This window comes from Wickerhamomyces ciferrii, contig 00179 (assembly GCF_000313485.1).
Source record: "Wickerhamomyces ciferrii WGS project CAIF00000000 data, strain NRRL Y-1031 F-60-10, contig 00179, whole genome shotgun sequence".
Classification (NCBI taxonomy): domain Eukaryota; kingdom Fungi; phylum Ascomycota; class Saccharomycetes; order Phaffomycetales; family Wickerhamomycetaceae; genus Hansenula; species Hansenula ciferrii.
Genome location: NW_011887561.1, coordinates 69,607 through 94,790, shown reverse-complemented (window position 1 = coordinate 94,790; position 25,184 = coordinate 69,607). Strand labels below are relative to the sequence as shown.

Genomic DNA, 25,184 nt, shown 5'->3' with positions numbered 1-25,184 from the left:
AACTTTTAATGGAGGCTTATACACCAAAACCACAGGCATAAAAAAATACAAATGCATACTGCTAGGAAGTGTTAAGCCTCTTCTGGTCCAAGGTCCAAGTTACCAGTTAAAAGATAATAGTTAAGGCTCCTTTGTTGGCCTGTTCTCTGTGTATTTCAATGTTTTCATTAGTATATAAATGCTAAGGATATTTATTACCGATAGAATACGTGACATTGAAATTCAGCTGAAGTCAGAGATTTGGTCCATTAATTTTTGATTATGGAGTGGTGACATATTGAAAGATGGCTCATGGAGGATATTGATTCATTATAGGCTATTTTTTTGGATATTAGAGACTAGTATTCTCTGTGTGAAACTTGAGATGTACAATCAAGTGAGATTTGATAAGAATAATATCCATAAATCATAGCTACCATTGAATCTTTCCAGTGTGTTTAAACTTTACACTGCAGTGTACAGATTATATGTTCTTTCGTTACAACTTGGATGCCCATTAATCAAGGCTAAGTCAGCTCCGTTGGTATTAATTACACGCATATATCAAATAGATCTTGAATCATTGCAACAAAAATATGGATTTTAACAAATGAGGCTTAGGTTTGGGTTTGATCTATGAGTGCATGGGCATAGTGGCATACTTATTAATTTACTCAAAACCTTGCTTAGGTTTCTTCACTTATATTACAACTTACCAGCGGGCGTGTGTTTGATGAATTACAGTCTGGTGAAATACTGAACCATGATATGTAAAATTCGACATACTGAAAGCTATATAAGTTATCTACTGAATTCCCCTTAGTGTCAGTATTTATACTTCAAAATTATTAATTAGCTATACATACACAAGGTACTTTGTAGTTAAAATAATTGTCTGTGTATGACTCCTGATAATTAATTATATCATGATATATCTTGAATCAGAGTGGTACGCCCATCACATATATTTAAGACTTGATCATAGGGCTCTTGCTAAAAGTAAACGGATATTCGATCATGTTGAACCTACTGAATCTGAACCATCATGAGTAGTACTTAAGTCTTATACCTTGTACCTTATATCTTAATCTTATATCCTGTTATAAATTAATCTTATGTGACGTCATTGATTTGTGTGATATTATGTAATGGCTTATATAATATTATGATTTTTGAATCATAAATTTTAATAGAACAAAGCTAATATTTTCATAAATAAATCACAAATTGGGTATATTTTAAGTCTCTAATATCTTTAAATACTTTTATTTAAGTTAAATTCCAAAAAAAAATATTGTTTAATTTAATCAAATTTCAGAAAAAAAATTAACTGCATCCAAAATTTTTTGGTTACCTTTGAATGAAATATTTAGAAAAAAGTGAAAATTTAAAACCTCTTCAATTCTTCCAAAAATATTAAAAATAAATACTAGATACTTTTAAAAATACTATACTATATTAAAAACGCTATGATTTCTTAGAAATGTTTTGAATTATACCTAATTATTCATAATTTTGGGCAATGATTACATAATAAATTGGTAAGCAGAAACTTATATCATATAAAGGGTAAGATTTGAGATTTGAGATTTGAGATTTGAGATACATTCCTACATTAAATACCATCTGAAAGGTTGATTAGATTATATTGCAATTGAATTACAAGCCGATGAGAATATTTAATGTCTCGGTTTGTGGTAAAGATGTCCCAGGACGTATAGTATGGTTGATGATACTGTGATATTCCCCTTAGTTTACTTGAATCAATCCATGGTATGAAGGAACTTAGATCGTTTCTTTCGGTGTCGCTCATAAATGACTGAAGAACAAAATAACCATAGATTAAGTATTGTTAATTCAACGGATGGTAAATGATATACATGTCAAATGATATCGCTATAAACTTTGGGCTTACAAGTTATCAAATTTTCCTGCAGATTTGAGATTCAAATTAATTCAAGAATTTCAATCTAAACATTACCAAACTTATACCAAACTTGATATACCTTGAAATTTTTTGAACCGATGCCTTAGAAATTATTGAAACCTGAAACTGAACTAAAATGACAGTAAGGGACAAACAAAAAGCTTTCAGAAGAATATATTTCAAAGCAAGAGTGTTGATAAGTGTTTCACAAATCTCATTAAATACAGATGCCTTAGGCTCATATTCGCCTTTGCCTTTCCATATAACTGCTTTTCATGGAGCTTTATTTGACGGTGTCAATGAAGGTGAGTTGCCTCCCACGTAGGGGAAAAAACAATTTGATCCAAGTGATTCCAGGGTTAAGTTACCATTCCTTTACAATAAAGAGCCAATTCACATGGCAATGAAGAAGTTGATCAATAGTTACAAATAAACCTTGAAAAGAGTTTTGATGAAGCACTGGGAAAAGCCAAAGAAACAGAAGAGATTGGTAAAACTAAAGCTATTTTCTTTATCGTTGATGTTGCCAATTAGATAGAAGTGAACATGAAGCGTATCTATGATAAATTAGATTACGTTAAAATGCAAATCTTTATATAAGATTTGAATTGGGATGATTTAATCAGGATCACTGAGTCTACAAACGTTTGAAATTATATTCCAAGGAGTCCAAAGTGTTGAATACGTTATTAACTCTGTTGAACTTGGGTTTGAAGGTTTTGTCATCTTAAATCACGGAGGAAGACAATTAGATCAGTTCAAAATATATAGCATTTTAGGAGAAATTGTCCCAGAATTGAAAAAGAGAAATCTGTGCCACATCAAGATTTAACTATTATACAGGTTAATAATATACCAACTAGTGGGTTATCCTTGGTTAATGTCTTATTCTCAGGTCAAGGTATGTTGATACATCAAACTAAATCCATATTCAATTGCAACGTTGCAATTATAGGCAGTTCAATTGTTGGTAAAATTTAATTAAGAGTTCAATAATCGACTATACAAATATTGACCAATGTAGTGATATATATAGTGACGTTAAGATGTTCGATTGTTATTTGCAACTTGTTGATAGTGGAATTGATGAACCCTTTAATGTAACAGTATGTGGATTATAACAAATCAATTTGTCCAGAACTCCGTAGATTGCAAATAAAATATGTTAATTGGTTATAACGTTATACACTGGGGTCTGGGGTATAAGTATCGGAAAGCGATTGTTTTCAATCTCCATTCATCAGAAGTGATATCATTGATAACAGTTTCGAATCAATTGAAGTGTCTGATTGTACATAGTATGTAATCATAATGTGTCTCATGTGTGATATGACCCGTTATAAGTTATAACCAATGGAACAATGGTGATTGTTGATTCGTAAGAAATTGCTTCAAGTACAAATTATCAATTATAACCTTTAGTTCTTGACTAGCGATACACGATTAAACAGCTTAGTTACGTGAATTTTTCTTGCTAATCGAATGAATTGAGCATACATCCTCATCAGATATGAAATTGATTCTAAGTATATCCTTCTACTTGAGCTGGATTTTGTTAAATTCCTCTTCATGTCAAACTAATTATAATACTCAACTGATTATAGTCTCAATCTTCAGAGTTGAGATCCCACTAGACCCGTTTTTCGTTTAAAATTAAACCGTCAACCGTCAACTCCCAACAAAAAACTGTTCTGTAGACTGCACAACAAAAATTGTATCGACAAACAAACAAGAACGCCAAAATTAAAAGCACCAACGAAAACATAAATTTGATTACCAATTGCCAACGTTCAACAATACCATCAGTAGCAAAATTCAATTCAATATCTATACTTATATAAACATAATTTCTTCGTATTAAATCTTCCAGATTTCTTAAAAAATGAAGCTGAGTCAAAAGAGCACACTTTATAATAACGAGTTCCAACCAAACGACACGAAAATTCCCATTCCTAGTCTCTCCAGGCAGAAAAAAAGGACCTGGTGTTGCAACTTCTATATTTGTTCGCCAGAGTTAACTTGAGATAAACAAAGGATGATTAAGTAAGCACCACAGTTAAGAGCTTTCGCCGGACTTGAAGACTATAAATGGGTCTAGTTTTCATGATTCTCGTTCGCTTTGATGGTGAACGACCACTTTTTTTTTCAACCTTTCAACTTCAAAAGCACATCTTGACTTCTTTTTACCATTAAACCTTAGAATTGGCATTTCAAGAAATTTGAAGTAGCAAAAATTAATTTGAACTTGGATTGAAGTACAATATTTGGTCATTGATTTATTCTTTAACCGCTCTTTCCAATTAATTGATATATAAATATTAAAATCTCATCAATTTTTGAATATTCAATCAACTGCGTTGGGTCAAGATCAAGAACTTAGACAAACCTTTCATTTTGAATCCAAATCATTAACAACTTTCAGCAAATCAGTTTGTGAATATAATTGTTAGCATCAATCAATTTTCATTTATTTCAAGAATTTAAAAAAGATTTCTTCCTGGTTTTATACACGTCAAGATTTCCAAAACTCTTGTCTTCTCCATTCTCAATATAATATAATCTCAAAACAATAAACCCCTCAAAAATGACACAAGTTGAACATAAAGTCGTTCACGAAGCTCACAACGTTGAAGCTCGTCAAGCTCCAGAACATTTCTACAAATCTCAACCAAACAAAGGTTTTGTTACAGATTTAGATCATTATAAAGAACTTTACGCCAAATCTATTGAAGATCCAGAAGCTTTCTTTGGTCCATTAGCTAAAGAATACTTAGATTGGGATAAACCATTCACCAAAGTTAGAAATGGGTCATTAGAAAACGGTGATGTTTCATGGTTCTTGAATGGTGAATTAAACGCTTCTTATAACACTGTTGATAGACATGCTTTTGCTAACCCAGCTAAACCAGCTATTATTTATGAAGCCGATGATGAAAAGGAAAACAGAGTTATCACTTTTGGTGAATTATTAAGACAAGTTAGTGAAGTTGCTTCAGTTTTGAAAAGCTGGGGTGTTAAAAAAGGTGATACTGTTGCTGTCTACTTACCAATGATTCCAGAAGCTGTTGTTGCCATGTTGGCGGTTGCAAGATTAGGTGCTATTCATTCAGTTATCTTTGCCGGTTTCAGTGCTGGGTCATTGAAAGACCGTGTTGTTGATGCTGGTTCAAAAGTTATCATTACTTGTGATGAAGGTAAAAGAGGTGGTAAAACTGTTCATACTAAAAAAATTGTTGATGAAGGTATCAATGGTGTCTCTCAAGTTGAAAAAATCTTAGTTTTCCAAAGAACTGGTTCTCAAGGTATCCCAATGACCAGCGGTAGAGATTATTGGTGGCATGAAGAAACCTCTAAATCTAGAGGTTATTTACCACCAACTCCAGTCAATTCTGAAGATCCATTATTTTTATTATATACATCAGGTTCAACAGGTTCTCCAAAAGGTGTTGTTCATACCACCGGTGGTTATTTATTAGGTGCTGCCTTAACTACTAGATATGTTTTCGATATTCATCCAGAAGATGTTTTATTCACTGCTGGTGATGTTGGTTGGATTACTGGTCATACTTATGCTCTTTATGGTCCATTAACTTTAGGTACCGCTACTATTATTTTTGAATCTACTCCAGCTTATCCAGATTATGGTAGATATTGGAGAATTATTGAACGTCATAGAGCTACTCATTTCTATGTTGCTCCAACTGCTTTAAGATTAATTAAAAGAGTTGGTGAATCCGAAATTTCTAAATATGATATAAGTTCATTAAGAACTTTAGGTTCTGTTGGTGAACCAATTGCACCTGATTTATGGGAATGGTATAATGAAAAAATTGGTAACAAAAACTGTGTTATTTGTGATACTTTTTGGCAAACTGAATCTGGTTCACATTTAATTGCCCCATTAGCTGGTGCCGTTAATACTAAACCAGGTTCTGCTACTGTTCCATTCTTTGGTATCGATGCTGCTATTATTGATCCAGTTACTGGTGAAGAATTGAAAGGTAATGATGTTGAAGGTGTTTTAGCTGTTAAATCATCATGGCCATCAATGGCTAGATCAGTTTGGAATAATCATGGTCGTTACATTGAAACTTACTTAAAGCCTTATCCAGGTTATTATTTCACAGGTGACGGTGCTGGTAGAGATCATGATGGTTATTACTGGATCAGAGGTAGAGTTGATGATGTTGTTAATGTTTCAGGTCATAGATTATCAACTTCAGAAATTGAAACTGCTTTAACTGAACATTTAGGTGTTTCTGAAAGTGCTGTTGTTGGTGTTCCAGATGAATTAACTGGTCAAACTGTTATTGCCTTTGTTTCATTAAAAGATGGTTATTTAGTTCAAGCTAATGAAAAAATCACTGATTCAAATGAACATATTACACCAGATAAATTAAGAAGAGAATTAATTTTACAAGTTAGAGGTGAAATTGGTCCATTTGCTGCACCAAAAACTGTTGTTATTGTTGATGATTTACCAAAAACTAGATCAGGTAAAATCATGAGAAGAGTTTTAAGAAAAATCACATCAAATGAAGCTGATCAATTAGGTGATATGTCAACTTTAGCAAATCCAGAAATTGTTAATCATATTATTACAGCTGTTGATGAACAATACTTTCAATTATTGAAAAAATAGATTATATTATAGACAAGCTCATTTTCAGTTATTATAAATTTTTATTAAAGATTCACAATTTTCTTCTTTTGCTCTGTTTTTTTTATATATACCACCTTTAATATTTTTCAAGTTTTGCTTTTGATTTGTGTGGGGTTCCATCACGGAATAACACTCTTATTTAATTAATATGTGCTTTTAAATGTCAGATGCTATAGAATAAATATCCTAGACATTAATACAATACTAAATTTGTAGTAGTTAAAATTTCTTTTTGATGTTAACGCCTATTTTTGACGGTTCTGCATTTTCAATTAACCGTGTCAATTTTAGTGTGTGTTTTTATTTTCTTGACGTGATTAATTTCTGGAGATTGGAATGTTTAAAATTCTACGCCGAATTTTATATAGGTGACGGGTACTAAAAACAGCTCAACGTTCTCAACGTATTTCTACAAGTCCTATTTAAAGCTGAACTGAGTAACAAAATCAACAATCAATGTCTTATTAAAAATTTAAATACCGAATTAAAGAAATCAAATAAAAATCACGTAATTAAGTTTATTTTGATTCTTCTTTCTTTTCAGAAGAGTTACCACCAAATTGGGATCTAACATAATCTTCACCTTTTTTGAAGTTATCTTCACCAACTTTTGATTTGATATCTTTTAATCTATCTTCACCAATGTAACCTTCAGCTTTCTTAACGTAATCAGTTGATTCACCATCTTTACCTGAACCTGAACCTGATAAAGCAGATTGAGCTTTGTTGAAGTTTTCTTCACCAACAGCGTTTTTGACGTTATCTAATAAACCCATTTTGTTATAATTTAGAATTGAATTGAATGATTTAAAAATCCATAATAGATGTGGCAAAATAATGTGAACGTTCAACAAATGTAAAGGGAATTGATAGCTTTTATATCCATGTCGTCTGGTTTCCTTCCTAGATGCTTCAGGTGAAATTCGCATATACTTTAAAGATTGATATATGCACGATGAAATCGATGATTCTAATTCGTCAATCTTTATACTACTTTGTGAAAAGTTAAAACTAAAAAGCCATACTATCTCATAAAGGTTAAGTTGGCGTGCCAATTGTTCAATTATATACATTAGACAGATTACAATCCGTGTTGATCTTGTTTATCGTCCAATCTTCAACAACACGTAATTACTCGAATTCCCAAAGTGAGAAATTATATATGCCAGCTGTGCCCCTATTATAGAAATCCTCACTAAATCAAGCTGAAATTATTCTGAAATCGGCGTTGGCAAAACCAGAACTAGCTAAAAATTATCTGGGAGGAGACTTCTAGAAAAATTCGGAAGTTTTGGGACTCGCGAAATATTATAATCGCGTCGGAGACTACGTAACTAAAAGAAAAGGTATAAACTTTAAACTTTACAAAATTTAAGGTTAAACTAGGAGTCGGACACAAAGTTTAAGATCGATATATATCTGGATTGAAAATTCACAACATATTATGGGTTCAAAACCATTTAAAACACCAAAAAAAGGGCTCAAAAGAAGCAAAAAAGAAAGCTTGCATTAGCCCGGAGTCGAACCGGGGGCTCAAAGATGGCAACTTTGAATTTTACCGCTAAACCACTAATGCGACACAAACCACTCCTTCCCTTAGCCACTAAACAACTAAGGAGTCCTAGTGTATAACCACTAAACTATTCGTGGCTTTCTTGAGTTTTTGTTTGTTTCTGATAGCCAGTCTGCCAATTAACGTATCACGTGACTCAAATTTCAATTCAGTTTTGCTGCTTGAATTTGATTCAAAGATTCTTAAAAATCAGCCTAGAATATTTATATATCACTCAAGACTGACATGTTACGTTCCTTGTTGAACCAGGGATGTTTTATTGCCTCAATGGTAGTATTTTGTCTTCGTAAGCCTATAAATAACAACATCTCGAAACCGTTGAGATCTCGCGGGATCTCGCGCCAATCGTACATCAACATTCATCTGCTGGGCCAAGTAGCATTAGTTAAATTTATTTTTACGTAGATACGAGCCCTTCAATTATCTACAGATCATGTGTATATAATCATTTTGTATTAGGTTCAATTAATGATCCAAATGTGATATATATATACTGATTAACAATATGCTCTAATATATAATACAGGTAATTAATTAATGTGCATGTTGTTCATGTTTAGATCTTAGCTGTTTATTTATCGACCATCAAGACCATAATAATGTCAAAATCTTCCATCCTCTAAGAGGTTCTAATGGTGGTTCAGGGTTTTCTTCAACATCTTTAAACAATGCTTCCAATTCAACTTCATGAGGTCTCAAATATCTTGTACCTTTGAAGAATTTCCAACCGAAATATAATCCTAAAGCTAATGGTATTATAAAATATGCACTAAACAATGAACTTATTAAGAATTTCCCCTTGACAAAATTAACAAACCCACCTGTTAATAACAAGATCACTGATGCAACACCTGAAATCCATGCAAATTGTGGTGTGAATCTCATAGAATGAGGTAATCTTGATCTTGGTATACCTTGGGCCTTCATTGCTCGACTCATATGAATATGATTTGCAGAGATTAAGATCCAATTAAGTAATAGTTTAGCTGAAACAATAGATTGAAACCAATTGAAGACATTCGCCGAACTAGTTGATAAATTCATATAAGCTAAAGGCATAAAACATGCACAAAATGTAACACCAACCCATGGGATTCCTCTTTTTGTAGTTTTTAAGAAGATTTTAGGTGCTTGATTCTTAACAGCTAATGCGAATAAATTTCTTGAACCATAAACCAATTGTAGATTAGCTGCACTGAAAGCCGATGTTAATACTGCAGCATTGACAACATGATCCAAAACTTTAATATTTGCATTTTTCATAGCAATAACAAATGGTGATGATTTAGCATTTCCTGTAGAATTTGCAATTCTTTCATCATTTGAAGCAACAATCAAAGTTAAACAAAACACTATAACAATCATTATTATAGAAACTCTATAAAAAATTCTTTTACATGCAGTGTAGACGGTTCTTCTTGGAAATTTAACTTCAGCAGCTAATGCAGGGACAGATTGAACACCACCATATGAGTAGACACAACCATTTAAAGCTTTCCAGAAGCCAGCAAATTTACCCAAGTTACCAGGTGTTAAATATTCATTAAATGGACCTGGATCTCTCCAATATTGGAATCCAATTGATTTCCCACTTGGTCCACCACCAGAAGTAATGACAATTGAAACAATGACTAATCCTAATAATAATAAGACTTTAATCATTGCAAAGACAAATTCTAATTCTCCATAAAATCTAATTGAATAAGAATTTGAAGCATATATAACAATAATGAAAATTGTAATCCAAATACCCTGAGATAAATCAGTCCAATATGACACAATAACAGCAGTAGCAGATATTTCATTTGGCATTGAAGAACTCCAAACACTAACCCAACCATAAGTAAACCCCCAAGCTGGATCAATGAATTGTTCTAAATGACGAACAGTAGCAGCAGAAGTTGGCATCAATGCAGCACATTCAGCTAATGAAATTTGATTCATACCAACAACTAGAGCTATGATAATATATGCTAGAAACATACCACAAGGTCCAGCAGTTGCATATATACCACCACTTGATAAAAAAATACCAGTACCGAAAACACCAACCAAAGCTAACATTTGAAGATGACGTTGTTCAAGACCTTGTTTTAATCTGTTACGATCATGTCCAAACACCGAGTTATCATCATCATTATTACTATTTTCATCTTCGTTTTCTTTATAACTTTGAACTTCAACAGCTTCAATGTCTTTTGAAAATGAATCAACTGGTTGTGATTCACTTATTGAATCACTTGTCGAACGTTTGATCTCCATAATATTAAAGACTAACCAGTAAGTCTTGAAAAATGTAACAATAGAAAGTCAAAAGTTGAAGTTTATCCATCTTAATCCTTCAACCCACTATGACTGATTTCGACCACCTTGTTGAAAATTTTCCTGATATGGGTGTACAGTGTACACTATTCACTGTATATAATTGGGGTTTAAAATTTCTTATCAGCGGCTGATCGAGGAAGTTGGAACCCTGGCGCTAAAACACTTGTTAAGGGCCAGACCCTGGCGATAATCAAAGCAATTGTTTCTGATAAGAGCTGTTGATGAACAAAGCGTATCAGTATGAACTTTGAAGTTTGAATCTAAAAGGCATTAAAAAGTGATCAATGTGACAGCTATCGTATTATGAATAATAATCATTCTTTGTATGATGGAAGAAAAAACTCAGCACAAGATTGACTTATCTTGGAAAACACGTAACGCGTAGCGAATCGCGTCTCACGACTCACGAGCCACAGTTACTTAACTACGAGATACGGTCATATCCAAGGACGTAGCTGAACTTGATCAAAATAAATTAATGGACGTTCAACAAAGTGACCTGTAGAAAATGTTCGATAGAGTTTTTTAATTAAAGTCTCATATGGTTGATTGAAGAAGGAATTGTTTGTTCATTTCTCGCGAATATAGCTAGATCAATCGAAATAAATCTTACCATTTTTGGACATTTAGCTTCTAGTCGAATTGGATCTCGATCTACATTCAACTAGAACCTGCGATGAGGACGTTCCTTGACCTACCAGATGAATTGATACAGAAAACTCTCAGGTTAATGAACCCCAGAGATATTATCAACTTATGGCATTACGTCCCATCACTTCAACACTTGATAACACCAGATATTTTATGTATCGTTGGTGATATTTCTACGAACAAATGGATGTTCAAACTACCAGAAGAGTTTTTTTGGGAGACTACATATTTTTTCTCTATTATAAATGGCTATGAAGCCCATCCACGAAATGAGCTTTTGTTGGATTTCAGAGGTGTTTTGCTATTACATTTAAGATATGATGACCTTGGATTAGGCATAGAGGTTTCCTTAGATTCGGATGATGAGCCAGAGTATTCAGAATATTATGACACGAGTAATTATTATGAGCGAGGAGATGAATATTACGAAGATTTTAATGATTTGGCAATGCTTTCTCGAGTTTGTTCCATAAAATATCCTTTTCATCTTAGTATTTGGACTGATGATGAATTTTCCGATGGTGGTTTAATGGGTTCAAATATTTTCCAAGAAAGCAAAGATAATTTATGGGAGAATATTCTGAAGGTGCTTTCAAGTGAGAAAAACCAGTTACAAAATCTGAAATCTATATCATTTACTGATTTTGAAGAGGTATATAAGGAGTTGGGCTTCGACTTTAATCCAGAATTTGCATATTTACCACTTAATGATGAGCTTTCAGTAGAGGATACCTTTTCAAAATATGCTCCGAATGAGATTACAGTAAAAGATTAAGACATGTATATAACTCAAATATAACAGCTATGGCTTTATAATATATATAACTTCCAAAATTAGCTATATGTAGCGCTCTAGTCTATATATATAAATATTATACGAATCGACTAGCTGTTAAAATTAATCCCATGTATATTGTAAAATATTGATAATAGATCAGCAAAATTGGATATACAGGTACAGAGATTAACTTGCATGATTGATTAAATTTTATTATATATATTATAATTAATTAATTTCAATTGATCAATATATAATTAATCAATATCATAATATACACTAGTGGCTGCTCGGTCTCATTTTCCAAATTTTAATTAATTTAATAATATGTTGATCACAATTCACCATGAATATATATTACAGCTGATTTGAAATAGCTTAATGCAAAAGTTTACTAATTGTAATTCTAGGTAATTCATTTAATCAATTCAATCCATAATCGATACCAATAACTAGGTCATACCTGAACTCTATCAATGATCATGCACCAGAAGAAACATACGCAGAGCTAGCTCTTCAAGTAAACCGAAACATTCAGGTACTACTGGTGATGGATTCAATGAGTCCAGGTATTTTTATACATGATTATTATCACATATCCATCAATCCTTTATACCCCAGAGTCGAATATAAGAAACTTTGGATATGATATGATCCTGGGCTATTAACTCATTCATATTAACTATGATATTGTTCTTGATTGTTCCGACTCCACCACAATTTGATTTTTCTCGATAAGAGACACAAAATTCTTGGCTTATATAATCATGATAAAGTGTCCATTTTTTTTTCTCTTCCATAAGCATTTTATTCATCTTTATATGAGACTAATCAAGCATTTTGATCTAATGAGTATTGCTATAAGGTATCTCCAAGTAAAATATCAACAGTTATTTTAAAATGTCGGATAGCATTTCCATAGGGGCCATCATTTTCATAGCTGTAAAGCCTATTGTGAAGATTTATTTGATTGTTTTCCTTGGTTGGTTATTAGTGAAGAATAATATCTTGACTATGGAAACTAGTCGAGGTATTTCAAATATGGTTGTTAATGCTTTACTTCCCTGTTTAAGTTTCAATAAAATTGTTACAAATTTATCCGGAAGTCAAATCAAAGAAATTGGGGTTGTTGTATTAAGTGCAATTGTTATATTTGGAACTGGTGGCGCATTAGCTGCTTTGGCAAGTTTTATAACTCCAGTTCCTAAAAAATGGGTTTGGGGTTTAATATTTGGTGGTATATTTGCAAATATTTCAGACTTACCAATCGCTTATATCCAAAGTATGGGTACTGGTATAGTATTTGATTCAAAAGATGCTGATAAAGGTGTGGCATTAAGCTGTGTATTTTTAGCATGTCAACAATTTTTAATGATGAATATGGGAATGTTTCAAATTGTTGGTTTAGATTTTAGAGAACCTGAAAAAAAGAAAGATGAAGAGAATAACGTGGGAAATGGTGATGTTGATCAATTAAGTAAAAATGAAACTCCTACTGAAAAAGATGAAGATTTTAAAGTTAGACCATTGGTTCATAAAAACACCGATGAAGAGGAAGAGGATAATGATAGTGACGCTATTTCAGAAAGATCATATGCTACAAATAGAAGTGGTAGAAGTAATATAAGGAGTACTCAAAATATTAGTAGGAGAAGAAGAAGTTCTGCAGTATCAGGGTATTCAATTGATAGAATTCGCTCAAATGAATCAGGGTATTCTTCAAGAAGTAAGAGAAAACCACAAAATATGAAGTCATTAATTGATGAATATAGTGAAGCTGATAGAATTAGATCTCAACATCTTGATCTTGCTAAAACTGTATCTAAAACTCAAGAAATTGGATTAAATTTAGATATTGAAGACGATGAATCAGAAAGAACACCAACAAGGTATCGTCAATTCATTGAAAAGTATAACTTATATTGGTTTGACTACATGATTGTCAATTTAGGAAGACCCGCCTCTGTGGTTTTAATTATTTCAATTACTGTGACTATGATTCCATGGTTAAGAGCCTTATTTGTTAATAATAGTATTGAGATCCATAGTGCACCTGATAAATTACCACCATTAAATTTCATTATGGATTTCACCTCATATATCGGAGTTGCTTCAATACCCATGGGGCTATTATTATTAGGTGGTACAATTGCAAGATTAGAAATCCATGAAATCCCAAAAGGTTTTTGGAAAACTTCATTATTTTTAACTTTAGCAAGGCTTGTTATAATGCCAATATTGGGAGTACTTTGGACAAATCGACTTTATTCTGCTGGTTGGATTGAAGATGATGTTTCAAGATTTATATTGATTATAAGTTGGGCAGTTCCAAGCGCTACTGCACAAGTTTATTTTACTGCCTTTTATACACCATTAGAAGGAGATCATATTCAAATGGATTGTTTGGCCATTTTCTTAATGATGCAATATCCAATTTTGGCTATAACTTTAGCCATAACTGTTTGTTATGCTTTGAAAGTTAATCTGGGGTATTGATCGACTTGATTCAATCAGGGATCCAACTAATTTAATATAATATTTATTCTGCGCTTATACAATTAATACGTGTAGCTCTATCTTCAATATTTTCTACTACATACCAATGTACTTGTCATAAAGAAAAGGTATGCGTATATTATAGACCGGATGTACAGCTTCAGTTGAGTTGATTAACTCATACCATCAAAACGCGCTCGCGTAAAAATCGGCCAAAAATAGCATATTATAAATCAAAACAAAATTTCCAATAACTACAATCGATCAAGAGGAACGTTAATCGAAAGATCACATCAAGATGATAATAAGTGATGAGATAATAACATGGGAAAGATCCAAAGAGATTATAGGTATGTCACAGCTAAGAGATCATTAGAAGTGTTGAATCAGCGCTAACAAGATATACAAGAAACAAATGCATTAGCAGAACTCTATAGAAATTTCAGTGAAACAGCTAGATATGGTGAATTCAAACTAAAAGTGAAAGCAAATGGCTCCACAGTGGTGAATGAAATTATAAGAGAAAGACTTCAATGGGTAAACAAAGATGGTAGCTTTGCATTAACTCCCAAATCAAATGAGTTATTCACATATGAAAAAGATGTGAAAATTATAACCAATGATTTCCCATATAATTTTGAAGATTCTATAACACATTTTGTTGTTTGGTCAAAAGTTATAATTGAAAGCGATCCAAATTCAGATATTGGTGATGTTGATGATTTAACTAAAGAGATTATAAATACCTATGTTTACAAAAGTTTTGTTGAAGCTTTAGGTTTATCAAAAGATCAAGTTATTTGGTTTAGAAATTTTCCAGCTATTCAAAGTGTTAAAGAATTATCACATATTCATGTCTTGATAAAAGATCTTGATACTAAACATTTCTCAAAAATTATAGGAACACCCGGCGTGGTTTTAAGCAAAGATGAAATTGCTAGTTTGAAGAAGAGTTTTTAGAAGTTGATGGATTGCTAACTCACTGTATCTCTTTATAGGTATAAATTGGCATATAGATACGTATATATCATAGCTTCTTATCGTAGTAACTTCCATGATAGAAGAATTTCATTTTAAGATCTGAAACTTACGTGAAAGTAAAGTGTTTATATATAATATAAGTACTATTTCAAAGCAAAGAAGTTCTTGTAAATGAAACGAGCTGTTCAAATTGATACATGAACTCTTGTGGAGTAGATCTCATATGATTAATAATTTTCGATCCCATGTGTAGAAGATTCCACGGCGAATGAACTGCAGATGAACTGGGTAGATATACATCCAACAGCTTTTCTAATAGTATTTCTATGGAGTTCCAATTTATTCAAACTCTTTCGAAGAGTATGTAAGCTTAAGCTATATGAAATTTTGATACCCCGGATAAATTACACGCACTAAAACCGACATGATCGGAAAAACTGGAATCTGCACGAGGGTCTTGTTTGAATTTTTTGCTTCACAAAAACAGGAAAACGGTCTTCTTAAAAATTAACGTTATTACTTTTTTGATAATTTAGTCAACACAAATTAGCAAAATAGCGTTGTTCAAAAGGAATATCAAGTAAGTTAAACAAAATGACTCAAAGTGATCAAGTGATCATAGATTCAAATGATCCACCATTGAATTGGAAAGATGTTAAAGAGATTATTGGTATGTGTTTCATTTCATTATCATATAGCGCCCAAGCGGGATTTCAAGAATCCAATTACTGCAAGTTGCAACTGTTCAAACTTTTAAAAGTGCATTGCAGACGTTTTCGCTTGTTTGCTTCATGTGCAGATCCTTTTGAAGTGTTTATTGTTGATTGCTCATGGAGATTCCAAACTGATTATTTTTCAAGATAAGAATATTATTGATATACTAACCATTTTGACTGATATTTAGAAACCAATAGGCTAGAGTTGTTGAAGAGATCTAAATCATGTATGCAACAATATAGGGATTTCAAGGATGATTTATCTAGGAGAGGTATATCAAGGACTGCTATATTATTAGGTGATGATCTTCATTGGGCAAAAGTTGACTCTAATTATCAAATACTGGAAACTTATTTAAAACCTAGTTCTCCCAAATTGCTGAACTCTGCAGATGATATATGTATTATCTTGAATAGATTTCCTTATCATTTCACTCCAGATATTGTTCATTTGATAGTTTGGACTAAAGTACATATTGAAAATGATGCTGATAGTGATAAAGGTGATATAAGTAAATACACCAGAGATTTGATTGACTTATACATTGATAAGACATTTGTTCAAAACTTGGGTTTATCTAGAGATAATATTGTATGGTTTAGAAATTGGAGTGCATTACAAAGTATTAAGGACTTGTCACATATTCATGTTTTGACTAAAGGCTTGGATGAAGCCCAATTGAGACAAATTTTAGGTACGCCTGGGTGTCCATTGAATGAAGAAGATTATAAGAAATTAATTAATTGAAGCAATCATTATTGATATTTGAAAAATTGAAGCTGATGGCTGATAAAACGGTTATCTTTGACAGCTGTTATACTTACTACTACGACTTATCTTCACTGCCAATCCAATCCAAACTAAATTATTATTATATGCGCCTGACTTACATATACGTATAAAACTTTATATTTATTTACATATTTTGAGCTGTAGAGCTTCATAAATATAAGATTTATACTTTGAAGCTAGCTTGAGAACCTTTTATAACAAGCATGCGAGGATATTAAAGGTGTACACAGTAGTACTATAAATATTAATAGATGTGTGCTATAAGTCTAGACACCAAAGCGTATAAGTATATGAGTTGTGTTGCCAGTACTCCTGCTTGACATATATAGAGGTGACGTCGGCATCAAGAGCTTTACTTACGAGAAGGTGTTTATGGATACTAGGTTTATCTGGGTGAATGGTTAATAGTGCGCTATGATTATTTAAGGACTTTTATATAACACATGTACATTGTACATTCAGATATCGTAGTTATCAAATCAATCGATGAGTTATGCAAATATCATTAAGTTACATAGAACTGAATTGTTAGTATAAATTCAGCTAGCTGTTCAACTTTTAACTAGAGACGTCTCATCATGATGAGCTTGAATATACAAAGTTTGGACATGATATGCATTTTGACACTGTAGATTATAGGTTAATATTATTAGTTTATCACAGAGTCAACTCCTGTATATTCCAATCACAGACCCATTGAAGCATTGACATGGCATCCAACTACCTTTTAGACTTCACAAACTTCCCAAAGTTGATACAAACTCTTCCAATTCCAGAACTTCACAGCCAACTTTGTTCAAGTCCGCCATACAAAACCCAAACTTTCCGTGTATCTCCACAACAGGGTCACCCCTTCTGCATTACGTAACACACGCCTAACTTAATCATCAACTCGTAACTTTGTACCGGCATAAACGAGAATTTAAAGATAACTTGTAAATTGCAAAAAAATGTAAATCAATTGTAACTTTTTTCAAACAAAACAAAGGCAAAAGACAAAACAAAACAAAACAAACCAGCTGCTGGAAAAAAAATTTAAGAAGTAGTAAAATAGTGGATTCCTTTAAAGGCTGTTGAAATATTTTAAGTCTTTACAAACTTATTCTCTTGTTTGGAACACATTACAACACATTTTAGTTAAAGTCTTGTTGGCGAAACTGGTATCAAGAAAACGTTTCACAACTTTATCATTTTGATATAAAGACATACTTCAACCCATCCATACACTTATTTGAACTCTTTTTTGCCCTTTTCATCATGCCGAGTTTTGACTCTCAAAGAATTAAACTGATGGATACAGTATCAGTAAACCCCCCAAGAGCCATCATTGGTGATACAGGTATCATCATTAAAGATCAATCTTCATTCTATTACAATCAACATGATAACGCTTCATTTTCATCTTGCTTAAGTTGCTCTTCATCAAACTCGAATGGTACGGTGAAATCTTCAGGTCCAAAACATATTCCATTTGTTGATATATTGAGTGTTCGATATATAAATGAAAATAATGAATCTTTATTAGAAGCTGGAAGTTCCACTGTGACTAGTGATGAACCTGATGTCGAAGTGGTATTTGTTAGACAAAAGGGTAAAACTCTTGTACCAACTCCAATAATATTATCAATAGATACTTTAGGTCATGATGATGTTGTACAAGAAATTTGGAGATTAAGTTATCAAGGAACAAAACCAAGAAAATCAATATTAGTTCTTGTTAATCCACATGGTGGGAAAGGTAAAGCTATAAATTCATTCTTAACTCAATCAAAACCTGTATTAATTGGTGCTCAAGCTTCTGTTGAAGTTAGACATACTCAATATTATCAACATGCTACAGATATTGCACGCACTTTGAATATTGATAAATATGATATAATTGCATGTGCTTCAGGTGATGGTGTCCCACATGAAGTCTTGAATGGATTTTATCAAAGATCTGATAGAGCTGAAGCTTTCAATAAGATTACAATAACTCAATTACCATGTGGTTCAGGTAATGCAATGAGTGAATCATGTCATGGTACAAATAATCCAAGTTTTGCCGCTCTATCATTATTGAAATCAAGTACGGTAAATTTAGATTTAATGGCTTGTACACAAGGTGATAAAACTTATGTTTCATTCTTAAGTCAAACTGTCGGTGTTATAGCAGATTCTGATATTGGTACTGAAGCACTTAGATGGTTAGGTCCTTCAAGATTTGAATTAGGTGTTGCTTATAAAGTTTTATCAAGATCAAGATATCCATGTGATATATCTGTTAAATATGCTGCAAAATCGAAAAATGAATTAAGACAACATTTTGATGAACATTCCACTATTGTTTCAACAAAAGATATCCAAATAACTGAAGATACTTATAATTTAAAATATGATCCAAATGGTCCAATACCTGATGATTGGGAAGAGATTGATAAAGATCTTTCAGAAAATTTAGGTATTTTCTATACAGGTAAAATGCCATATATTGCAAAAGATGTTCAATTTTTCCCTGCAGCTTTACCAAATGATGGTACTTTTGATTTAGTTATAACAGATGCTCGTACAAGTATAGCACGTATGGCACCAACTTTATTATCATTAGATCAAGGTTCTCATGTTTTACAACCAGAAGTTCAACATTCTAAAATAATAGCATATAGATTAACTCCAAAGCAGCAACATGGTTATTTAAGTGTTGATGGTGAAAGTTATCCATTTGAAACTATTCAAGTTGAAATTCTACCCGGTGCTGCAAAGACTTTACTAAGAAATGGTACTTATGTTGAAACAAATTTTTATTGAAATGAATGATAAATTTTGATGCTTACATATATATATATATTATCTCTAACGAATGAAACGAATATGATACTTACAATCTGATTACACAAATATTTAATTGTAGTCAACTTATAATTGTTGAATTTAAAATTTGATTTAATTTTTGAAGCTTTAATGGAGATGCCGATGTTGGATAAACCGGGTTTTGAAAATCTTTTTGACTCCATACTAAAAAAATTAAGTGCTGATGAGTAACTTAAGGAACGTCAAGTCATAGAAGTAATTGTTTTTATTTCAAATTTTTATAAATTAAGCGCTTTTTCCTTCAGTTGTTTTTTTTTGTTGGTTTATTTATTACTCAAAAATTTCTAAATAATAACATAAATTATAGAAATCATGAGTGAAGACGAACAAGAATTTGCTAAATTAGAACAAACTTTACCAGACTCAATCAAGAGTTCATCATCACATATTTTCAATCAAGAATTTTTAAATTCAATTAATCATACTCCATCATTAACTCCACAAAGTTCAATACCGCCAGAATCACCAAAATTGCCAAAGAAAACTCCATTAAGTAATTTTAAAGATGAATTATATAAAAATGGTGATGTCGAAAGAACCCATTCACCAATTCCAACACCAGGTCCTTTACTTCATCCTGATGTTCATTTCCCAGCTTTGAATAAGCAAAATGCAGCTACTGGTGTTATTTGGTGTACTGATCGTGCAAATGAACGTGGTTTCCCAAATCCAAATTGGGTCAATTTAGGTCAAGGTATGCCAGAAACAGGTGATATTCCAGGATGTTTTGATAGGCCAAAATCAATGAATATTTCAATTGAATCTCGTGAATATGGTCCAACATCTGGTATTAAACCTTTAAGACAAGCTATTGCAAATTTATATAATGAACATTATAGACAAGGTAAAGAATCAAAATATACTTGGGAAAATGTCAATGTTGCACCAGGTGGCAGAGCTGCTTTAACAAGAATTGCTGCTGTTTTAGGGGATGCTTTCTTATCATTCTTTTTACCAGATTATACTGCTTATGCTGAAATGTTATCATTATTCAAAAATTTTGCTCCAATTCCTGTACCTTTATATGAAACTGATGGTTATAAAATTGATTTGAAAATTATTAAAGGTGAATTAAATAGAGGTGTTTCAGCAATTTTAACTTCAAATCCAAGAAATCCAACAGGTCAATCCATAGGGAAAGATGAATTAAAAGAATTACATGATTTGTGTAGAAGTAAATGTTTATTAATCATGGATGAATTTTATTCAAGATATTATTATGATGGTGAAGAAGGTGAAGCTATAAGTTCTGCAAGTGAAGTTGAAGATGTTAATAAAGATCCTGTATTGATTATTGATGGTTTAACCAAATTTTTCAGATTACCAGGATGGAGAGTTTCATGGATTGTTGGACCAAAAGAATATATCAATGCTTTAAGTTCTGCTGGTTCTTATCTTGATGGTGGTACTAATTATCCATTTCAAGAAGCTGCTATTCCATTTTTAGATCCAACTTTAGTTCATAATGAAACAATTGCATTACAAAGACATTTTAAACACAAGAGAGATTACTGTTTAGATAGATTGATTAAAATGGGATTTCACTTTAATATCAAACCAAATTCAACTTTCTATATATGGGTTGATTTAAGTCATTTACCAGGGAAATTATCAAATTGTTTAGGATTTTTCCATGAAGCTTTACATGAAGATGTTATTGTGGTTCCTGGTATTTTCTTTGATTTGAATCCATTATCTTTCAGAGAATTAAGTGATAGTGAGATGTATTCATATATTAGAATTTCTTATGGTCCAGAACTTGAGAATTTAGTTAAAGGTATGGATAGAATTGAGTCTATTTTACGCCGTTTTGGTGCCCTACCTGAAAACTATGATAAATAAGCATGGCTCTCAGTTAGTTAATCTACTTTTTTGATCAAATGTTCTACTTTATATGGTTTAATTCAAATATTTGTTATTGTTTAGCCCTAACTCTATTATGATGAGTCATCCTTATACCAACGTATTATGTAATCCACATAAATTAAATTAATTCGCGACTCATCGTCCATAAGAAAAACTTTTCATTTAAACTTTTTTAAAACTTCTACATTTCTTCAAAAACAATAACAAGGAAGTTTTCATATGAACTAACATTATTAACTACAGAAGAACATTGAACTATCCCTGAACTTCTGGAATCTGGAGATATCAAATCAGAGATAGTTTAAGTTTTCTTCATTTTGAATTGAAAACAAACCCAGATCGTATGCCTTCTAGTTTACTCCATAAATGGGTTCGTCCTGTTTATCGGTTCATGGTTTATTAGAACACTTTTCGAACTGGAAGAAAAAATAACGAGAGTTTTAATTGATACTTTATTAGACCTTCGGGTTGAATAAGTTGATAGGAATCTCGTTTATTCGTTATAGGACTTCTCCACCCTGATTGAACTTTTTAACCGTGTCAATTGCTCAGGACTAAATCACTGGCCTATATTTCAAACTCTATAAGATATATAATTTGTATAGCTGTTAATTTAAACTCATTTCATTTGATATTTTGTTCTTGTGGACTACAAAAAATTCATTGTTTCAATATAAAAATATTATTAAAATGGTAAATTATATAACTTGTTCTTTTAATCTTTAGTATTAAGTCAAGTATATATAAAGAATAGTATAAAAAGAAAATAAGTTGATCAATTAAATCTTTCTATGATATAAAAATACAGCAACATGTCCATATGTCTTTTTCCTCTTCGTTTTGTCTTCTTACTTTGAACCCCCCTCATACAAATGGTTTCAACCATTGTTTTCTATTCATATTTAATCATCTTAATTATTCTTTGGGGCAAATTTACCTGCAATACCACCTGCAATTGCAGCAGCAGCAATGATAATAACAATGATTAAGATAATGATACACCAACACTTCTTCTTTCTTGCTTTTCTAGCACTATCAACAGCTTTGTTTGTATGACCAACACCTAATTCAATATCTTTTTGAGCACCTTCAACTTCAGTGTTGACATTTTCAACTTGGACGTTTTGTTCAGCAACTAATTCTTCCATATCATGGAATAATTGAGTTAATTCAGCCATAGTTTTCTCTAATCTTTGTAATTCTCTATGTCTACTTTGAACTTCAGCTAATGCAGTTTTAGCTTCACCTTGTCTTGTGGCATTTAAGATGGCTTGAGAAAAGATTTGTTGACCACCAACATCACTAATGGCATTATCAACTTCAGCATCAGTAGCTTCTGGTTGAACAATTCTATATTGTCTTGCAGCTTGTTTTTTATTTTGATCTCTGTAATTAGCTTCAACAACTCTATAATCTTGAATTAATTTTAAAAATCTTTGTCTTGAGTTTTCAGCTTGAGCTTTTTTAGCTGAATCTTTACCAGCTTTATATTGAGCATCTTTAATTTTGGCTTTTAAAGTTTGTTGTAAAGAGGAAGCTTGAGCGATTAAACCATCCAATTGTTTTCTTGTGGCTAATTCTTGTTCTTCATTGATTTCGTTCAAGATTTTCTTTTGGTTGAATTCAATTAGTTCAATCAATTGACTATAGTTATCTAAATCATTGTTGATATCTGAAATTTGATTCATAAATTGAACGAAATCATCAGCACCACCAGTTGAATTTGTATTTTGGTAATTGTTTAACTCGTAGTTTTCTTGATATGGATTTGAGTTATCATAACCATAATTATTGTTATTGTACTATATCATAAAGTTAGTATTTGAAATCTATAAATAGAGATATTGGATCGAGATGAGATGAATACCCTTCTGAAATGATTGGAAAAAAACACCTAAAATCTATGGAAATAGCAGTCAAAAAGACACATCACTTTGATGCTCATGTTGAAAACATATCACTATACCATTCAATCTTCCAAATTCTGGAACCATGTATCTCACTGAAATCACATTCCATCATATTTCCATTTTGTCCCAGAACCTCATCTTCCACACCACCAAAATCTTCACCGAAAGACACCACCGGGAAAGCCCGTAATACTTACGCCTCCTTGGTTGTAGTTACTCATCCTGACACAAACACTTCAAACACTTAAAGACCTATGACCACGACCGACCTTGAGAGCTGTTGTATTCTTCAAAAGACGTGAAGTTTCCTTCAAGTTCCGTGTTCAGAAATTCAAAACACAAAAAACCAAAGTGCGAAAAATGCGCGAAAAAAGGCTGTGAAACGTTTTAAATTTTGGCAGCAGCTGGCGCTGGCTGGCCTTTGAAGGGATCTAAAGGGACCTGATCTTAATCGGAAGGAGATCAAAGGGTGCTGGAAAGGGTTCTACTGTCTACAAAGGGTGGCAATTGGAAAAGATAGACAAATGGAAGGCTTCACCAAGCTAGAGCACCAGGCCGCTGGTCATGATGGGATCCTAGTTGATGAGTCTGGGACCTTGTTCATCAAGCCTTCAACAGCACAGGAGATCGAGTTTTATACGCAGGTACATGATTTGGGATTGGAAGAGGAAGAAGCTGCTGAGAATTCAACTGATCAAGAAAAGTTTCTACAAGAAGGTGATCGTTTAGTTGACTATATACCGGTATTCTTTGGTACCTTAGAGTCTGGGATCACTAAAAAAGTTGAAGAAACGACACAAATTAGTGATGATTTAAAACAATTAGATATCAAAAACACTCAGGATGGTAAGAAATCTAATGATGAAAAACCATATTTGGTGATTAAAAACTTGTTACATGGCTATAAAAACCCTTCAATTATTGATATCAAACTAGGCGCTGTGTTACACGATGAGAGAACACCTGATGAGAAGAAGGAAAGATTACAAAATGTTAGTAAATCAACTACATCTGGATCTTTAAATTATAGAGTATGCGGTCAAAAACTTTATCATGAACACATTCCAGATCTATCCAAGTTTAGTGAAAAATCAAGAGAACATGTTACGAAAACAGATGATGGGTATTTAATATTTGATAAATGGTTTGGTAGAGAATTGACACCAGATAATGTTGTGGAGAATTTCAAAATATATTTCCGTCATAACAAATTATCTAAAGATCAACAAGATATTTTACTTAGAAATTTTTACACTAGATTACAATTATTATACAATTGTCTATTATCATATGAAGTTAGAATACGATCTGGTAGTTTGTTATTCATTTATGAAAATGATCCTAAAAGATGGGAAGAATTAGATAATATAGATCCATTATTTGATCAAGATTTGACTGATGAAGATGACGAAGAAGATGATGAAGATGAAGAATATAAACCATCTTCTTTAAGTTCAATGACTCTTATTGATTTTGCTCATTCAAAATTCACACCAGGAAAAGGACCTGATGAAAATATAATACAAGGTATTGAAAATTTAATTGATGCATTAGATCAACTTCTATAATGATATAGCCTGATTAAACTCAAGGCGCTTATATATAGATTTTTTAATGAACGAGATGACTAATATTAACTACAAAACCAACCCATAATTAAATGAAGACGTAAATTA

General features: G+C 32.1%; 11 protein-coding genes across 11 annotated transcripts; 8 read left to right on the top strand and 3 right to left on the bottom strand.

The window, feature by feature from the left end:
- Positions 1-4,490: 4,490 nt before the first annotated feature.
- Positions 4,491-6,548, top strand: ACS2 (acetate--CoA ligase ACS2; the record flags this gene model as incomplete). Its single annotated transcript, XM_011274778.1, has 1 exon — positions 4,491-6,548. One exon carries the CDS (start codon positions 4,491-4,493, stop codon positions 6,546-6,548), a length of 2,058 nt encoding a protein of 685 aa, XP_011273080.1.
- Positions 6,549-7,087: 539 nt separating this feature from the next.
- BN7_4664 (uncharacterized protein) lies at positions 7,088-7,345 on the bottom strand (the record flags this gene model as incomplete). Its single annotated transcript, XM_011274777.1, has 1 exon — positions 7,088-7,345. One exon carries the CDS (start codon positions 7,343-7,345, stop codon positions 7,088-7,090), a length of 258 nt encoding a protein of 85 aa, XP_011273079.1.
- Positions 7,346-8,727: 1,382 nt separating this feature from the next.
- BN7_4663 (High-affinity glutamine permease) lies at positions 8,728-10,404 on the bottom strand (the record flags this gene model as incomplete). The annotated part of the gene is made up of 1 exon (XM_011274776.1): positions 8,728-10,404. The coding sequence occupies one exon, from the start codon at positions 10,402-10,404 to the stop codon at positions 8,728-8,730; it is 1,677 nt and encodes a 558-aa protein (XP_011273078.1).
- A 739-nt stretch (positions 10,405-11,143) lies between these two features.
- On the top strand, positions 11,144-11,893 carry BN7_4662 (uncharacterized protein; the record flags this gene model as incomplete). The annotated part of the gene is made up of 1 exon (XM_011274775.1): positions 11,144-11,893. One exon carries the CDS (start codon positions 11,144-11,146, stop codon positions 11,891-11,893), a length of 750 nt encoding a protein of 249 aa, XP_011273077.1.
- Positions 11,894-12,796: 903 nt separating this feature from the next.
- Positions 12,797-14,392, top strand: BN7_4661 (uncharacterized protein; the record flags this gene model as incomplete). Its single annotated transcript, XM_011274774.1, has 1 exon — positions 12,797-14,392. One exon carries the CDS (start codon positions 12,797-12,799, stop codon positions 14,390-14,392), a length of 1,596 nt encoding a protein of 531 aa, XP_011273076.1.
- A 298-nt stretch (positions 14,393-14,690) lies between these two features.
- On the top strand, positions 14,691-15,352 carry BN7_4660 (GIG1 family protein; the record flags this gene model as incomplete). The annotated part of the gene is made up of 2 exons (XM_011274773.1): positions 14,691-14,742; positions 14,802-15,352. 2 exons carry the CDS (start codon positions 14,691-14,693, stop codon positions 15,350-15,352), a joined length of 603 nt encoding a protein of 200 aa, XP_011273075.1.
- Positions 15,353-15,967: 615 nt separating this feature from the next.
- Positions 15,968-16,837, top strand: BN7_4659 (GIG1 family protein; the record flags this gene model as incomplete). Its single annotated transcript, XM_011274772.1, has 2 exons — positions 15,968-16,043; positions 16,278-16,837. 2 exons carry the CDS (start codon positions 15,968-15,970, stop codon positions 16,835-16,837), a joined length of 636 nt encoding a protein of 211 aa, XP_011273074.1.
- Positions 16,838-18,139: 1,302 nt separating this feature from the next.
- On the top strand, positions 18,140-19,669 carry LCB4 (sphinganine kinase LCB4; the record flags this gene model as incomplete). The annotated part of the gene is made up of 1 exon (XM_011274771.1): positions 18,140-19,669. The coding sequence occupies one exon, from the start codon at positions 18,140-18,142 to the stop codon at positions 19,667-19,669; it is 1,530 nt and encodes a 509-aa protein (XP_011273073.1).
- Positions 19,670-20,044: 375 nt separating this feature from the next.
- On the top strand, positions 20,045-21,574 carry BN7_4657 (pyridoxal phosphate-dependent aminotransferase; the record flags this gene model as incomplete). The annotated part of the gene is made up of 1 exon (XM_011274770.1): positions 20,045-21,574. The coding sequence occupies one exon, from the start codon at positions 20,045-20,047 to the stop codon at positions 21,572-21,574; it is 1,530 nt and encodes a 509-aa protein (XP_011273072.1).
- Positions 21,575-22,509: 935 nt separating this feature from the next.
- BN7_4656 (uncharacterized protein) lies at positions 22,510-23,729 on the bottom strand (the record flags this gene model as incomplete). The annotated part of the gene is made up of 2 exons (XM_011274769.1): positions 22,510-23,400; positions 23,706-23,729. The coding sequence occupies 2 exons, from the start codon at positions 23,727-23,729 to the stop codon at positions 22,510-22,512; spliced, it is 915 nt and encodes a 304-aa protein (XP_011273071.1).
- Positions 23,730-24,032: 303 nt separating this feature from the next.
- ARG82 (inositol polyphosphate multikinase) lies at positions 24,033-25,076 on the top strand (the record flags this gene model as incomplete). Its single annotated transcript, XM_011274768.1, has 1 exon — positions 24,033-25,076. The coding sequence occupies one exon, from the start codon at positions 24,033-24,035 to the stop codon at positions 25,074-25,076; it is 1,044 nt and encodes a 347-aa protein (XP_011273070.1).
- Positions 25,077-25,184: the final 108 nt, after the last annotated feature.